This window comes from Rhineura floridana, chromosome 3, assembly GCF_030035675.1.
Source record: "Rhineura floridana isolate rRhiFlo1 chromosome 3, rRhiFlo1.hap2, whole genome shotgun sequence".
NCBI classification, from domain to species: Eukaryota; Metazoa; Chordata; class Lepidosauria; order Squamata; family Rhineuridae; genus Rhineura; species Rhineura floridana.
In genome coordinates this window covers 207,085,222-207,103,483 of record NC_084482.1, presented here as the reverse complement: position 1 = coordinate 207,103,483, position 18,262 = coordinate 207,085,222, and the positions used below count along the sequence as shown (strand labels likewise).

The window sequence follows — 18,262 nt, the reverse complement described above, 5'->3', positions numbered from 1 at the left end:
CTACAGGTCTAGTTTTTTCCCCCTTCGGAGTTGGAAAAAAATGAGCCTCACCACACCTGTGTTCCTAAGCATGTTGAGTTTGCATGGAATGGCATATAACTTTGTTTTCAGATTCTCTTCTTCCCTGTATATTCCTGGACCACATCTTGCACATTTGTTTTGGTCGTGTTGCGGCATGCCTGAACCTCACTGTACCCGTTTTCAGTTACTTTCCTGGCCTTTGCTGAAACCTGTGTACCTGTCAAGTTTAGTTTCTTGGTTGGTTTGGAATGGATTGATCCCTTGTCCCTTTTCCCTCCAAGAAAAGTTTTTGAAATTATAAATAAATAAATAAATAAAATAAGAGTGCCATTCACCCAGGACAGCATGCAGCGCCCCTTCCCCACCCCCAAAAAGGATATCTTCCCGTTGTCAAGATCTTGAAGGAACCATACCCAGAAGCCAGTGTGCTGAGAGTTTCAGACTAGGACCTGGGAGACCAGGGCCCCATCTGCATTACACAGATCTGTTCAAACAGCAGTATTATACCACTTTAGAGTGTCGAAGAAGCTGAGAGCAATGCCGTCAGGGGTCTAGACCAAGAGGCTGGACTCCTAGCAGGGGCACCCAAGGCGGAATGGTCAAAGATGAGACACCAGATTAAGATGCATCCAAACTCAGAGGAAGGCAATTGTAAACCACCTTTGAATACCTCTTACCATGAAAAGCTTATGAATAGACTATCCAAAATGCAACATGAGATGAGACCCCCCCCCCAAGTCAGAAGGTACCCACTGAGCTACTGGGGAAGAACAACGGACAAGTCCGAGTAGTGCTGTGACTAATGACGCAGCTGGGTCAAAGCCAAAAGGAAGCCCAGAGGCTGATGTGCACAGATGCGAAAGGAGAGTCCGGAGTTTATTTATTTATTATTATTTATTAAAAATATTTATAAGCCGCTCTATTTTCACAGAAACTCAGAGCGACGAACAACATAATAAAACATGTAGATAAAAGCACAAGTACAGCAATAAAATTACAATCTCTATATTTAGAGGTCACAGTAAGCCCAATCCAATACTTAAAAACTCTAATTATTCATTTAAATTAAATGCAATCCGGAACAAAAACGTTTTAACCAGGCGGCGAAATGACAAAAGCGAAGAGGCAGAACGTATGTCCACAGGTAACGAGTTCCAGAGTCTAGGAGCAACAGCTGAGAATGCTCTATCTCTAGTCCCTGAAAGACGAACTAGTGAAACTGGCGGAATTGTAAGAAGAAAATCATTAGCGGATCTCAAGGACGGGGGGTTCGTAAACATACAATCGATCGGACAGATAGACAGGGCCCAAGCCGTGAAGGGCTTTAAAGGACATCACCAGCACCTTGAAGTGGGTCCGGAAGCAAATTGGCAACCAATGAAGTTGCTGTAACAGGGGAGTTGTGTGAACACGAAAACTAGCCCCGGTCAGCAACCTAGCTGTAGCACATTGAACCAATTTTAGCTTCCGAACAGTCTTCAAGGGCAGCCCAAAGTAGAGTGCGTTGCAGTTGTCCATCCGGGATGTAACCAGGGCGTGTGCCACCTTAGTCAATTCAGGCGTCTCCAGAAACGGATGCAGCTGGCGGACCAGCCTTAGCTGGGCGAAGGCGCTTCTGGAGACCGCTGTGACCTGGGCTTCCAGATTCAAGGCAGAGTCCAGGAGCACCCCCAAGCTGCGAACCTGGGTCTTCAGGGGGAGTGTAACCCCATCCAACATAGGTAAATTCCCCGTTGCCAGATTAGTCCCACGATTGACGTAGAGCATTTCTGTCTTATCTGGATTTAATTTCAACTTGTTTGCCTTCATCCAATCCATCACTGCAGACAGACATTGGTTCAGGGGAAGGACTGCTTCCTTGGCATCAGGCGGGAAGGATAAATAAAGCTGAGTGTCATCAGCATATTGGTGATAACGAACTCCATATCCCCGGATGACATCACCCAGCGGCTTTACATAGATATTAAATAACAGTGGAGATAGGACAGAACCCTGTGGAACCCCACAGGTCAAAGGCCAAGGGGGTGAACAGGAATCTCCTAGTCTTACTCTCTGGAACCGGTCCTCCAGGAAGGAGCGAAGCCAGCACAAAACAGTACCCTCCAGTCCTAACCTGGATAGACGGTCCAGAAGGATACCATGGTCGATGGTATCAAAGGCCGCAGAAAGATCCAAGAGAACCAACAGGGACACACTCCCCCTGTCTAGTTCTCTCCGAAGGTCATCAACCAAGGCCGTTTCAGTCCCGTGGCCAGGCCTGAAACCAGATTGGAATGGATCAAGGTAGTCCGTTTCGATTAGAAACCGTTGGAGTTGAGTAGCCACCACATGCTCCACTATTTTACCCAGAAATGGCAGATTGGAGACTGGCCGATAATTGTTCAAATATAAAGGGTCTAGGGAGGGTTTTTTCAATAAAGGTCTTACACATGCCTCTTTAAGGCAACTTGGGAAGAAGCCCTGTTGCAAGGAGGCATTAACTATTCCGCAGACCCAAGTAGCCAAAGTCCCTCTCGCTTGTTTTACAAGCCACGACGGACAAGGGTCAAGTGGGCAAGTGGTAGGTCTCATCTCTCCTAGTAATTTCTCTATATCTGCATATTGAACAAGTTGAAAGGAATCCATCTTAATAGGACAGACAGAAGCCCGAGGTACATCCTTAGAGACTGCATCAAAATTGGCCTCTAAGTCGGAACGGATCTGATCGACCTTGTTTGCAAAGTAAGAAGCAAATTCTTGACAACGAGATGGAGATGCGTCCATATTCGTATCCAGATGATCAGGACTGAGCAGGCCCTTAACCACACAGAAAAGTTCCGCTGGTTGATTAACGGCCATAGAAATAGACGTGGAAAAGAAGGCCTTTTGTGTAGCTCGTCGTGCATCTGAGTAAATTTTGGTAAATGCTTTAACACAGAAGTCGGTCAGATTCGCTCCGAGTTTTCCGCCAACGACGCTCTAGGCCCCTACGAGTACGCTTCATCGCCATCAGTTCATCAGAAAACCAAGGAACCGATTTTGCTCTGTTGCGCCTGAGGGGCCGCTCAGGAACGATTGTATCTAATGCCCTGCTCATCGAGCTGTTCCAAAGGTCGACCAGGGCATCGATAGGGTCGTTTACTTGAACGACAGGAAGCTCCCCAAGAGCGTTCAGGATACCAATCGGATCCATTAATCTCCTGGGGCAGACCATTCTAATAGGCCCCTTCTCCCTGGGGCGATTACGAGTCGCAATTAATCTAAATTTGACCAAGTAATGGTCAGTCCAAGACAACGGCACTATTGAAGGATCCAACACTCCATGGTCATTATCATCCCTTCCCGCATAAAAGACAAGGCCAAGGGTATGACCAGCTGAATGGGTGGGACCCGATATTAATTGGATCATCCCCATGGTTGTCATAGCAGCCATAAAATCACGGGCATCTCCACGAAGTACAGATTCTGCGTGGACGTTGAAGTCACCGAGAACTAAAAGTCTGGGGGACTCCAACAGCAACTCAGCAATCAGCTTCGTACGTACACAACAGGAACATGGAATATGAGACAAGATCTGAACAGGGTGGTTTATAAGAGATGGTATTGGAAGTCACTCATTCATAGGGTCGCCATAAGTCATAACCGACTTGAAGGCATACAACAACAGCTGCACCCATCGTGGGAAAGGTACAGATAAGGGCAAGCAAGGAAAGGTTTGAGGAAAGCTTACAAGGTTTGGGACTGTTTTGTGAGAGGGAACGTGAGGTAGGGTTAGGTTGAGAGAGAAATCAAGTCTGGCCCAGAGGTGACCCACCAAGCCTCACGGAGGAGTTGCAGATTTGGGTCCTACCACGCAATCCTAAGCATGCAGGTGTACTCAGAGGCATCCTGTTGAGGTTAATGGGACTTACTCCCAGGTATTTTATTTTTTTAAATTTCTCACGGCATTTCTATCCCACCTTCAAGGAGCTCAAACGGATATACAAACATGGTTCTCCCTCTCCTGATTTTGTCCTCACAACAACCCTGCGAGGTAGGTTATGCTGAGAGATAGTGACTGGCTCAAGGTCACCCAGTGAGGTTCATGGCTGAGTGAGGAGTCAAACCCCGGTTTCCTGGGTCCCACTCTGACACTCTAACCATTACACCACACTGGCTAGTAAGCATGTGTGTATATATGGTGATTCCTGCCTTACCCTGACAAATACAACTGGCGACCACGAAAATTATCAATAAAAAATAATCAATAAATAGCAAAGGAGAAGGCTAGGTGAGGTTTCCCAGTTGCTTGTGCTCCAGCCACCCTTAATTACTGGGGGGGGGGAAGGGAAGAGATATTCTGTTTTCTGTTGCTGCTGCTTCATCAATCTTTCTCTACTGTGCACTTTCTAGTAAAATCTAGCAATACCTTTTTCAATCTTTTTTGTTAGCACACGGGCAGACGTGCCTTAGAGTCCCTTCCACTCCCAAGTGTAAAGTGTGCTAAGTGCATTTTGAGATTTAGCCTATACAAGTCTACTCAAAAGGAAGCCCTATTGAGTTCAATGGAACTTACTCCCTGGTGTGTATAGCTGGAATGGGGGAGATGTCGATCCATGGGCCAGAACAGCCCAAGGTACCTTTTGAACATAGGAAAGTGCCTTAACACTGAGTTAGACCATTGGTCCATTTGGCTCAGAAGTGTCTACACTGACTGGCAGCAGTTCTCCAGGGTTTCAGATGGGATGTTTCCAGCCCTGCCTGGAGATGCCAGTGGGGACTGAACCTGGGACCTTCTGCATGCAAAACAGATGCTCTACTCCTGAGCTATGGCCCTTCTCCAATGGACTAGGAACACGGGAAGCCGTCTTATACCAAGTCAGACTGTTGGTTCATCTAGCTCAGTATTATTTACACTGACTGGCAGAAACTCTCCAGGGTTTTAGCCAGAGGTATGGAGATGCTGGGGATTGAATCCAGGACCTTCTGCATTCAAAGCAGATATTCTACAACTGAGCTATGGCCCTTTAGATACAATCTACAGCCTCCCCTCCTTGACATTGCCCTCACCCTTTAAGCACAGCAGTTAAGACTGGGAAGAAAAGCTCCTATTGGCACCAATGGAAGCTCCCCCCCCCAAGGCTAACTGCAGTCAGATGGGATGCAGGAGAGGTAGCAGCATGCGGGGAGGGCAGGGAAACCATTACAATGTGATTCTATAGACAATTGTTCTCTGCGTTGCAGCAAGATATAAGTACCAAATTTTCTACCATTTCTTTGCCTTTAATAGCAGCTTGAGCCGTACACACGAGGTGATCATGTATCTCCCTACTGTGAAAAGCTGCTCCTGGGTTTTCAGTTCTCCAGGACAGGAAGGGACACTTACCCAACTAAATATTTTTTAGAACACACCATAAGTCTTCAAGATTTCCTCTTTCCAAACGGAACCATATCCAGGTCAGCACTGCTTTTGGAACTTCTCACCGCTCAGGGAAGCAGGGAGCACATAACATTGGTGACAGGAGTGGGATCGCATTTCCGCAGACAGAAACGGTACGGTTGTGACTGAACCAAAATGGAGGACGGGGGCAGCAATGCTCCAAGGACAGATGAAGTTGATGTTCCAGCGGCAAATGGGAGACCTTGCAGAGTCAAAACTGATGATCTGATGGTGGAGTCCATCCACCCTAGGGGAAAAGATCTTATTTGAATCCCACCTCGTTAAAAAAAGCGCATTTTCTACACACAGAAGCGTAGTCACTGCCTGCTGCTGCTTCCTTGCAAAACACTGCAGATGTGGTTTTGCTCCCAAGGTGATGTCACATGGGGCTGGGTAAACCTAAAGCCCTCCAAATGTTGTCGGATGCCAACTCCCATCAGCCCCCTCTTGCAAGGCCGAATGAATGGTCTGGGATGATGGCAGTTCGAGTCCAGCAACATGCAGAGGGCTGCAGGCTCCCTATCCCTAATTTATCAATCCCCAATTTTTTTATTCTGTTAAAAATATACCCATGTATATTTGCTGCGATTTGATATTTTTTTCTGGGGCCTAGAGAAGGTCCTCAAATGCAAAGATGTATCACTGAACACTAAAGTCAGGATCATCCAGATCATGGTATTCCCGATCTCTGTGTATGGATATGAAAGTTGGACAGTGGAAAAGGCGGATAAGAGAAAAATCAACTCATTTGAAATGTGGTGTTGGAGGAGAGCTTTGCGGATACCATGGAATGCAAAAAAGACAAATAATTGGGTGTTAGAACAAATTAAACCAGAACTGTCGCTACAAGCTAAAATGATGAAACTGAGGTTATCATACTTTGGACACATCATGAGAAGACCTGATTCACTAGAAAAGACAATAATCCTGGGAAAAACAGAAGGGAGTAGAAAAAAAGGAAGGCCAAACAAGAGATGGACTGATTCCATAAAGGAAGCCACGGACCTGAATTTACAAGATCTGAACAGGGTGGTTCATGACAGATGCTCTTGGAGGTTGCTGATTCATAGGGTCGCCATAAGTCGTAATCGACTTGAAGGCACATAACAACAAGAAGAGAAGACTGTAAGCCAAAACATATTGGACATACTATACATCATAATCAATCTTCATTTTGTAGAGGAAGATTAAGGAATATGTGGCCCTCCAGATGTTGCTGACCTACAACTCCATTCATCCCTGCCACCAGCCAGGCTGACTGGGGCTGATGGAAGTTGGAGTCCAACAGCATCTGGAGGGCACCAGGTTGGCAAAGGCTGCTGCATATAGCTACTGCCCACTGTTAAAACAAAAGGCGTCCTCTGATGCTGGCCTCATCTGTTCAATTATCCAGCATTGTAGTCCTGTATATTTTTATTACATTTTTATCCTGCCCTCTCTTCTCGCAACAATCTTGTGAAGTAAGCAATGCCAAGAGGCACTGGTCCAAACTCACTGCTTGAGCCTGGTAGATGAGCAAGAATGTGAGCGTGTGTCTCCCCAGTTTAAGTCTGCTGATCTAGCCAATCCAGCACATCGACTCGCATTTGTGGATCTTGCGTTTCCAGAAATGGTTTAAGATCTAGCTTTTGTAACAGTAAATACAAATACAGTTCTTTAGGGTCTTTTATAAATCTTATAGAGTAGGTACTGATCACTGTAGGTTGATTTACACTGTCTTCATGCCTTAGGAATATTCCTTTCTTCCTTTTCCTTGTGCATTAATAAATCTGACTGACCAACCAACTTTTTTAAGCCTACCTGGATTCTCTTTTGTCTACCAAGCTTCAGTTTAAGAAAGAATCCTGTCTTATAATCTGGCCATTTACATGGCTTGACCCCGTGTGATGTGCAATAAGGTTCTCCTCATCACTAAAACTTTTCCCACAGTCTAAACACGGATACGTTTTTTCTCCCAAGTGGATGCTCTGATGTCTAGTAAGGCTTGATTCAAAAGCAAAGCTTGCCCTGCAGAGTGGGCATTTGTATCTTTCATCTCCCACATGAACTTTCTGGTGCCTGCAGAGACTTGATTTATAGCTGAAACTTTTCCCACAGTCTGAGCACTTAAAAGGTTGCTCCCCTTTGTGGATCTTCTGATGAACAGTCAAATTTGAGCTCCACCTGAAGCTTTTCCCACACTTGATGCATTTATATGGCTTCTTCCCTCGGTGGAGTCTCTGATGCCTCGCAAAGTTTTGGCTGTGGTTGAAGCTCTTCCCGCACTTGAGACACTCATGAGGTTTTTCTCCTGTGTGGATTCTCTGATGGACAATGAGGCTGGTGCTCCAACGGAACCTTTTCCCACAGTCCGGGCATTTATAGGGCTCCTCTCCTGTGTGGATTCTCTGATGTTGAAGGAGGTTTGATTTGCGGCTGAAGCCTTTCCCACACACATTGCAAGTGCTCTGCTTTTTCTCCAGCCTCAGTTGCTGATGGGCCGAGATCTTGTAGAAGGCCCCAAACTGGCTTAACCGGCTAGCAATTGGTTCCTGGTGCCACTTCTCCATTTGATTTTCCTCCTGCCCCTTGAGGTCATCTTGATTCACAACTTCCTCTTCCTTGTCTCCACTCTCACTTACTTCTGACCACACTATGCATGGTTCCCAATCCTTCTCAGTCCCCCACGTATCACCTGCTGGAATAAAATTACAATTAAGCCATGTATAGATGCATATAGGGTGTGTGTGAGAGAGAGACAGACCATATAGTCCACAGGTGGGGAATCTTTTACATTCTGAGGGCCATATTCCCTTATGGGGAACCTTCTGGGGACTGTATGCCAGGAGTGGGTGAGGTCAGAGGGAAAAGTGGGTAGATCAATGCAGATGACTCTTCCCTTTGAACAGTTAGCCTACATTCTAGCCACACATCAGTCGGAGGTTTCTGCACACCCCTATTCTCCTTACAGAGCTATAATTCCCAGAGCTGTTTAACAATCAATTTCTCTTCCCAGGGAGCTCAGAGAAGTGTAGTTCCATGAGGGGAAAAGGGGTTGCCTAACAAACTCTCCATTCGCAAAAACTACAGTTCCCAGAATGATTTGAGCCAATTCATGACTGTGTGTATAATACCGCTTTCAAATGTGTACTGGAGATGAGGGATTTATTTCTCATTTTTTATTTATCAATTGCATTTATACCCCACCTTTCCTTCAAGGATCTCAAGGTGGTGTTCATGGCACTCCCTCTCCACATTTTTATCCTCACAACCACTCTATGAGGTAGGTTAAGTGGCAAGACAATTGCAATCACCTTGATGTGTTTATTCCTTTTTAATGTGTTTTTTTTCCCTTGCTTGTATTAAAATGGAATAGTGGTGTATAAATATATTTATAAATGATAAATAAATAAGGGCTGGGGAACCTGTGGTGCTCTGGATGTTGTTGGACTCCAACTCTCCATCGGCGCCAGCCAGCATGGCCAATAGTTGGGGAAGATGAGAGTTATTGTTCAGCAACATCATCAGCCCTGCTGAAAGGCCAGCTCCAAGAGGCCTTTCCTCCCTCAGATGTCTCCTGGGAGTAGCCATTCCATCAGGCTATAGCAGATGGAGGAAGAGAAGGGAAGCAGGGCTGCTCCATCGGCTCCGCTGAGAGACCAGCAACTTTTCGCTCCTCCTCTCTTTGAAATGATTTTTTTTCTCCATTCCAGCTGGTCATTGAAACATCTTTGAAACTAAGCAGTAGTGTCTGGGTTTGCTTTTTCCTCCTCCCTCTGAATCCCTTTTCCTTTTGTGCCATGCCTTTCAGATTGTAACCCCGAGGGCAGGGACCATCTTATTACCAATCTTTAAGAACACATAAAAAGAGCCTGCTGGATTGACCAGTGGCCCATCTTGTCCAGCATCCTGTTCTCACACCAGCCAGCCAGATGCCCATGGGAAGCCCGCCAGCAGGACATGAGTGCAAGGGCACTGGTTATCAGAAGCAGAGTGCCTCTGAATATGGTGGCAGAGCACAACCATCGTGGCTAATAGGTATTGATAGCTTTATCCTCCATGAATGTGTCTAATCGTCTTTCAAAGCCGTCCAGCTTTGAAAGCCACACTGGGCAGCTTTTTCAGCTGAAGAGGAGAGTACAAACCCTTCAGATAAGGTAAATAAATATTTGAAATGCCACACAACGGATGCTCACCCAGAGAAATGACATCACTCTCCTGTTTGATCTCCCCACTGAGGAGTCTCTGTCCAGATTCAAATGAAGGCTGTTCTTCTTCTTCTCCAGCATCATTGAGGAATTTCAGGGTTCCCTCTTGAGCCAGCCCTGGCCCCTGAAATAGCAGTGAGTGTTCTTATTTCTCAATGGTCTCTGCCTGCTATCAATCAATCATTTATTATTACGGTCAAAGACCAGCACTATAAAATATTAATATTAAAAGGATAAAATGGTAAAACATCAATATTATACACAGAAGGAAACAAACAGCGGCAGCCTGAGATAATATGGCACTAATGGTGTTGAATAAATACATCAATGGGCAGTAGCCCCCCCCCCGGATTATCTATTATTGTTATTTGCCGTCATCACTCTCCTATAGGTAACAGCTGAAGCACAGAGTCTTGCCACATTAACTGTGACCCGCGGGTTCCTATCTGAGTAAATATTCTAAATAAAATGTGTCAGACCTCCCTGGGATTTTTTGAAGAACTGGGTTAATAAGATCAAATCGGGAGTCTCGATAAAAAGGACCGCAACACATGAGCAGCCGTTTCCACATTTCCCATATCACAGGGGCATAAGCGCTCCTGTGCTGGCACCTTACTAAATCTACCTTCTAAAAGCGCAGAAGGTAAAATCACTGAGTCTAGCAAGCGTGAAAGCTTTTCTATACTTAGGAATTGACAAATTTCTCATATAATTTGTTGTTATAAACTTTCTCGCATAATCTCTATAGTTAGAACTGAGTGCAGCCAAACTCAAATGAGTTTGTAAATCAATGTCCATGATTCGCTGGGAGACAGCCTTTTTGGCTTGAGTATACCCTAATGCCATAATAGCGGGAATGGAAAAACCCAAATACGACAATTTCATTGACAATTCTCTTTTCCAACTAGATTGAAAAGTATCTACCAGAGGCAAAGGAGCTAAACCCACTGGGTCTCTGCCTGCTGAGAGTCTATGGCTCTTCACCAAATTTTAAAAAATTAAGGCACTTACATGCTGCCTTTCAGGGAAGAGTTCACAAAAAGATCGTTAAAATAATATAATAGTTTTTAGAGAAGGAAAACGTACAATCCAGTTACAAAAAGAGCTAATTTTTTTTTAATGGGTCCATTTGAAAGCAAACTACACTCAGGCCACAAGTACTTTTTCTAGGAGAGAGTTCCAAAGATATGGTGGGGTCACCATTAAAAAGGCCCTGTCATAAGAACATAACAGCCTGCCTGCTGGATCAGGCCAAAGGCCCATCTAGTCCAGTATCCGGTTCTCACAGCGGCCAACCAGATGCCCCAACCGCAAAGCCACAAGCAGAATTTGAGCGCAACAACGCTACTCTCCCCATTTGGGATTCCCAGCAGCTGGTATTCAAAGGCATACTGGAAGTAGGACACAGCCATTGATAACTTTATGAATTTGTCTAAGCCTCTTTTAGTGTTATTGTCATTATTACATTTATATCCCACCTTTCCCCCAAGGAGCTCAAGGAGGTCAACATGGTTCTCCTCCTCTTCATTTTATCCTCACAACAACCCTGTGAGGTAGGTTTTAGGCAAAAAGTCTGTGATTGCCCTAACCCAGTGAGCTTCGTGGCTGAGTGGGGATATGAACCCTACTCTCGCAGGTCCTAGTCCAACACTCTCTCACCACTACACCGTGCTGCCTCTGTCCCCCAAATTGGTGGCCTTCGATACATCTGTATGGGAGCGAATTCCGTAGTTTTACCAGGCACTTGTAAAGGAGGACTTCTTCGCTCTAGAGGGCAAGCAGGCCTCACAAGCAGAACTGAAAGCCTAGGGAGGGGGGTTCAAACGAGTGCAGGCTGCCCTTCAAGTAACCTGGTCCAGGAATCCACACAGGGCCCACATCAGCCCTCTCTCACCTGTCCCTCCTGCGTGTCTGCCTCTCTTTGCCCCAGCAGGAAACCCTCGGCCAGGGCCACGGCCTGGGAGCAGGTCTCCGGCCCACCATCCCTGACCCAGCTCTGCATTGCCGGCGGTAGAACAGCCAGGAACTGCTCCAGGACCAGCAGCTCCAGGATCTGCCCCTTGGCACGTTTCTCCGGCTTCAGCCACTGGTGGCAAAGGAACCAGAGGCGGTTGCAGGCCTCGCGGGGACCCTCGGCTTCCTCATAGCGGAACCGCCGGAAACTCTGGCACTGGGCCTCTGAGCCGAAGGCACCCTCGCTCGGGGTGCCTTCCTTCACTTGCCCACATGTTCCCCAGTTCCCTGTCTCCGCTGAGGCCGGTCGGGATGACCTAGGAGGTCCAGATGGGAACCTCTGCTCTCCCGTAGCCTGTTGGCCAACGGAAACAACTCTCCCAGAATGGGGAGGGATGATTTTGCCATCCCCCCACAGCATACTCTCAGGCAGCTGCGGATCAGCCTGGCCCAACATGAGCCTCTGTGAGGCCTTCCAGAATGCCTGCCACTGAGCTTCCCAGCACTGCGACAATGTCCTCTCGGCCAGTTCCCGTTTCATCTGTTCCACTGTCCACCTCAGAAACTGTCCAACTGTGCCCGCCTGGTCGCCTTCCGGCTCTTACTCCATACAGGGAGCAGGGGGCTCTTCCTTCTTGGACATCATCCCCATCAGAAGCCACCGTTCTAGCGCAGCCCAGAACTCGAGAGCAGGGGCTGCAGCCATTTCCACCCGCAGGGCTGATCCAAACTCAGCTCTGTCCCTCCTTGGCAAAAATGGGGTAGGGCAGAACGAAGGCAGGGAAGTGGCTTGTCCTCACTTTAATCGGCGTGAATACAACCGGCGCTGATCTGTGGATTCATCAGGGCTCTTTTGACACCATTTTTGGTGTCTCTCTGGCCAAACGGGGCGGTGCAGAAGCAGACAGCAACTTTCTTCAAACACCGAGAAGCCCTGACTTTTTAAAAAAAGAGCAAGAGAGAAAAAACAGTTTGAGTTAGCTCACTGGCAGGCAACCAGCAGCTCTCCACGCCCTAACAGGCACACTCTCACTCAACAGACCAGTCCTCTGAAAGGACTGAGGGAGAGGCAGTGTCAGAGAGACAGAAAGACAGGCTCACGGGGTGTCAGAGAGAAAGAGAGATGGGGTGTCGGAAAGATAGAGAGAGAGAGAGATGGGGTGTCGGAAAGATAGAGAGAGAGAGATGGGGTATCGCATGCACATGCACACAGAGTAATGTAGTGGCAAATTCAGAAGTGCAGGTCCCTGCATGATAATCACATCCACACATCCTCCCCCCCCCTTTTTTTTCTTTTGCTGCTGGGTTGAGAATGAAATCCTTGTCAATGCCTTCTCCCACAACAACAGACGTCCCCAGCAGCCAATCAGCATGAAAGAGGAGAGTGTTAGCTGCTGAAGAGAGTCTTCTCGGGGGCTGACTCGCCTCCTTTCCACTCTGATTGGCTCCAATCAGCAGGAAAGGACAAGGAAGCAAGTTAGGAAACTTCTCAGTGGCTAACACCCTCCTGTTTCATGCTGATTGGGTCATAGGACACTGGAGACACAGGGACCCAGCTCCCAAAAAAGTAAGGGATCTAAGACCTCCCAAGACCCTGGGTGACTACACCCCTGCACACACACAAGGGGTGTCAGAGTGAGAGAGATGGGATGTTAAAGAGACAGCCAGACATACATACACACACACATGCTATCTTGCAAACTCAGCCCACTTTTGGCTCTGGCTTTGTCCACTCCCCACTCAGGCCCCACAACACCATCAGTAGATCAGATTATCCCCCACACAAACCTGGAATGCAGCCCTTGGCAGGAAATATTTTTCCCCACAGCTAGATTAGCTGGATCAGTTTAGAGCCTGCCTTGCTCCAATAATGCTGACGATGATAATATAAAATGACCAATATTATTTAGTTATTTATTTTGAACCTTTTTTCAAAATTCTGCTTTTCAGAACAGGATTCTCAAAAGAATAAACACAGTGGCATTATACACTTCACCAGGAGCTAAAACCAATTAGAAAGCCATTCATATCCTGGGCTGGAGGTGCAGGAAAGAGAGGTTCCTGCTTGATCAGACCCAGCCTAGCATCCCGTCTCCAACAGTGGTCAGCCAGATGCCTCCAAGAAGCCCCTCCAAAAAAAGAGGGCACAACGCCAACAGCCCTCCCCTGTCGCTTGTCCCCAGCATCTGGCATTCAGAGATATACTGCGTCAGCAAATGGAGGCTCTGTTTAGTTGACCATGTCTGATAGACATGTAGCAGGCAAAGCTTTTCCCATCGTTTTTGTCTCCTTGCCGGGAAAGTGCCTCTCTGTATATGTGAAATTTCTACAGGGTCCGGCTGCTATTAAAAGCACAGGGGAAGGATCAAAAGAAAGAAAAGTGACCACCTAGATTAAAAGGGGTGCAACCCTGGCTGGCATCATTTAGAGAGGACAACCCTGTCACTTTTAGAAATGTAGGAAGCTGCCTTATATCAAGCCAGGCCATTGGTCCATCCAGCTCAGTATTGTCCACACTGACTGGCAGCAGCTCTTCAGGGTTTCAGACACGGAGTCTCTCCCAGCCCTATCTGGAGATTGAACCCGGGCCCTTCTGCATGCAAAGCAGATGCTCCACCGCTGACCTACGGCATTTCCCAAAGGACTAGGAACACAGGGAAGTACCTTATACCGAGTCAGAAAATTGGTCCATCCAGCTCAGTATTACCTACACTGACTGGCAGCAGCTCTCCAGGGTTCTAGGCAGGCAGCCTTTCCCAGCCCCGCCTGGAGATACCAAGGACTGAACCGGAGACCTTCCTGCCTGCAAAGCAGATGCTTTAGCCCTTCAGGCAGCACTTTCCTAACACACACCTCATTCCCGGCACTCCACGGAGCAGCCTCCCGGCAAAGGAAAACTCCCAGCCAGAACAGATCGGCTGCAAAGCAGGACAGGAAATGAACGCCAGGTTGCCATTCGTCCGGCCCTCACCCCTCCCCCTCCGTGTTTTCCTAACTTTTTCTTGCCTCTCTAGGAATCTGGCGCAGCTGCCGATTTAACCATTAAAAAACTAAGCGGAGAGAATGCGATCCGTGCCAGTTGCCATGTCCCGCTGCTGCAACAAGCCGGCTTCTAACCAAGCTGTCGAAAAGCAAGCAGCCGCATATCGCCTCCCTGTGTCATCCTGCGTCCGCTTCCCTCTCCCCTGCGTCCGCTGTGCCCCCCGCAGGCAGGCCCTGGCCAATTTTAGATTGTCACCTCCTTGGGGCAGAGACCTGACCTCTTGTGTGTTGTTAAAGTGCCGAAGGCACTGATGGCACAATAGAAACAAATAAACGAGGAGAAATATCTCTATTACTTCCGGAATTTTTTAAAAAAAGATAATGGAAAGGATCCTGGTGAAATTAAAGGCATTTATTTATAGCCTAATTGGCTATAAATAAATGCCTTTAATAAATTCTAAAAGAATTAATTAAATATATTTTGTTCATTTTATTAAATATGATGCTGCGCTTGCTTTCTTATTATTATATGGATTCTTTTATACTATGAAGATAATTTTTTTTTAAGTAGTAGTACCAATAGTCATGATTACTGTTGCTGCTGATATTAACATTTATTATTGTTGTTGTTATTGTTATTATTAACAACAACAATGATGATGATGATGATCTGGCTGGGAGTTTTCGTTTGCCGGGAGGCTGGTGAATGAGGTATGTGTTAGTAAAGTCCTGCCTGATGGGCTCCTACTGGGAGGAAGGGCAGGATATATTATCTAATAAAACTAATAATAATAATAATAATAAAAAACAACTTCTATTAGATATTAATATTTTTACACATCCCATTCTCTGGAATGAACACATATCACAAAATAACAAGCTTGGTTTTAAAAATACAAAAGGAATAGGGCTACTCAGAGTGGACCCATTGAAGTGAATGGACACGGCTAATTTAGGTTCATTCATTTCAATGGGTCTACTCTGAGTAGAATCAGCTGGTATAGCACAGTGGGGAGGAGAGCCTGGCCGGGAGTCCAGAGTCTGCGAGTTCAAATCCCCACTCGTGTCTCCTGGGCGTCAAGGGCCAGCTAAAGATCACCCCACAGTGAGTGGCTTAGGGGTTACGTGCCCTGCCGCCTGTGCAGCCATGGGCAAGCTGCAGAGTCCTAAGGAGCCCAGTGGCCCCTCAGCTGGCAGTTGCGGACAAGGAAGGGGCTGGCTTGTGCAGCTGTGGCAAGCTGAACAGGCCCTAGCCAGCTGGGGAGGACTAGCCTCAGAGGGAGGCAATGGGAAACCCCTTCTGAGTAACGGTTACCATGAAAGCCCTATTCATAGGGTGGCTATAAGTAGGGATCGACTTGGAGGTAGTCCATTTCCATTTACTCTGAGTAGAACTCAGTTTGGTTTTTTTTGTTTTTTTATCATTAATTTTTATTCAAAGTTTCAAAAAGCAAAACAAAACAAAACACACACACACAAAAACAAATTAATAACTAATACAATAAAATAAAATGTTGACTTCCGATTTGTCGCAGATCAGTTATAGGTCTATAGTATATAACAAACCTGTCTCTTAATATATTACAAAATCACTTTCCTCCAGTAGTTATCTTAATTAATCATCAAATCTCATTAACATCACTTTATTCTTTCCGCAAAAAGTCAAAGAGAGGTTTCCAGTCCTTGAGAAATATATCCATCGATTTTTCTCCAAATAAACATGTCGATTAATCCATCTCATCAAGTCTGCTAGGTCCTCTAGTTTCAATAGCCATTCTTCCATTATCAGTGTTAATTTCGTCTTCCATCTTCCATCCTTGCATCCATAATGATCTTGCTGTCGTAGTCATAGTCATATAATAAGAGTCTGATGGGAATTTGCTTCCTCACAAATATTTCCTTGCCATCAATTCTGAATGTGTTACTGAAATGTTGTTGTAAAGTCATATCACTGTTCCTCTTTTTTACGAAGTGCACTAGCACATCTCTTGAGAGTTTTTCCATTGTCACATATCTGTAATTAATTCTATAGATTTTCTCTATTTCAAGCTCCATCACATCATTCCAGTCCAGAAATTGTTTTGAAACATTGATAGCTTTATCTCTGATATCTTCATCAATTTCTTCAGGGACAACGCTGAATTCCAAACAGTAATCTTTATCTCTAAGGTCCATAACTCCAAATCTTTTTCCAGTTCCACATTTGATATATCTGTTCCAATCTCCAGGACTTGCATCTTCCCTTTAATTTTTCTTTCTTCTTCTATTGCTTGTCTAATTATATGTTTGATCTCATCAACCTCCTCTCTCATAAAATCCCCTATTTCTTTCAGCTCCTGCTTCATTTTGCCAAATTCAATTTTCATCTCTTGTTTGCCATGTCTCAGTTTTTGTTTCGTTATCTCAATCTCATCCATTATTTTCTGAAACATATTTACTTCCAGGGTCTCAGCCACTTTCTTAACTGTCATTTTTAAAACCAAGAAGAAAAAAACCCTTCAATTTCCAATATAGCACTATTCCCAAGCAAAGAGCAATTTATTTCTTTTTCCAGCAACAAAGGAGTTAATATTCCAAACCTGATGACATCATAATGTAGACAGCACAAACTGCCTTATCTCTTATGTGTCCAAGAATGCAAAACAAATTTAGTTCACAGCATCCAAATAGTTAGTGGCATAAAGAACAAGCAGATTCGTCAAAATGAAGTAGACCAGAAAAAATAGTCCCAGACATATAATACTCAAAAGTCCATATAAATCAAAATTTTTCTCCTCAAATTAGATATCTCTCATCCGTTTGTATCTTTATAATGCTCAATTCCAGGCCAGCTTTTTGCAATAAAAACAAAGATAAGCTATTTCGATTTCCTTCCGCCTTAATTCTGTGTATAAAAGAGAAAAGTTATAACTCACCCAGGGATTCTTTACTGCTGACTCTTTTAACAAATCTCTTTTACTGCAGCAATTTAAGCCAAATGATAAGGATAGATAGAAGAATGCTTGCCTGTTAAATCTGTTTTTCTTTGAAGAAAAGAAAAACGTCTCGCTTAATCAGTTTGAGCTTGCTTGAAATTCCTGGCTCCGTCCGACGTTGCTGGCTGGTCCTTCGTTCATAGGCGATCCTAATGAATTCAAGTCCCCCAACAAACACAACGAAGCTTGTGGATAATCTCTTCGTTTCTCCCTTGCCTGGGAGAAAGTATTTACCAGTCAACAAAAACCTTTTGGCTGGTTTTAAAACTGAAAAAGCTTCCTCTGAGACGAGAGCTCGTCTCAGAGGCAGGCACAAGCGAAGCAATCCTTCCCGGAAGTTGAGTAGAACTCAGTGTGGATGCAACTCACAGAGTTCCTCTGCCTGGATCGCTGAAAACCAAAAAAGTGTAATCACATTAAACAGTGGTGGGGAGACTTTTTTAGCTTGAGGGCCACGTTACCTTATGAGGAGCTTTCCAAGGGCCATATGCCAGTGGTGGGCAAGGCCAGAGGCTAAAGTGGGTAGAGTAATTCAGCTTGAATCCTGGCAAGACAGAGGCAGTGCGGGTGAGTGGTTCCCACGTCCAACAAATTGGTCCATTGCCTGCTCTGGACAGGGTTGCATTCCCTCTGAAGGAGCAGGTACATAGTTTGGGGGTGCTTCTGGATCCAGCTCTGTCACTGGAGGCCCAGATTGTCTCAGTGGCTAGTAGTGCCTTTTACCAACTGCACTTGGTGAGACAACT

The 18,262-nt window shown here is 45.7% G+C and overlaps 1 protein-coding gene across 3 annotated transcripts; it reads right to left on the bottom strand.

Annotated features, from left to right (window-relative positions):
* Positions 1-6,727: 6,727 nt before the first annotated feature.
* LOC133381312 (zinc finger protein 397-like) lies at positions 6,728-14,530 on the bottom strand. 3 transcript variants are annotated; one of them, XM_061620286.1, is made up of 4 exons: positions 14,413-14,530; positions 11,501-12,497; positions 9,595-9,730; positions 6,728-8,093 (listed from the first exon to the last, which is right to left on the bottom strand). In XM_061620286.1, exons 2-4 carry the CDS (start codon positions 12,098-12,100, stop codon positions 7,246-7,248), a joined length of 1,584 nt encoding a protein of 527 aa, XP_061476270.1. In that variant the 5' UTR covers positions 12,101-12,497; positions 14,413-14,530; the 3' UTR covers positions 6,728-7,245. The 3 variants fall into 3 exon arrangements, with proteins under 3 accessions (XP_061476270.1, XP_061476268.1, XP_061476269.1); XM_061620284.1 differs by having other exon boundaries at positions 6,729-8,096; XM_061620285.1 differs by having other exon boundaries at positions 6,729-8,096; positions 11,501-12,493.
* Between the last annotated feature and the right edge of the window lie 3,732 nt (positions 14,531-18,262).

Bases quoted from the DNA above. Each gene is read 5' to 3' on its own strand.
- LOC133381312 (XM_061620284.1), bottom strand. From the start codon at position 12,100: ATGAAACGGGAACTGGCCGAGAGGACATTGTCGCAGTGCTGGGAAGCT. The intron at 9,731-11,500 runs GTGAGAGAGGGC...CTGCTATTTCAG, and splicing joins CAGACACGCAGGAGGGACAG to GGGCCAGGGCTGGCTCAAGA. The intron at 8,097-9,594 runs GTGAGCATCCGT...ATTTTATTCCAG, and splicing joins GAGTGATGTCATTTCTCTGG to CAGGTGATACGTGGGGGACT.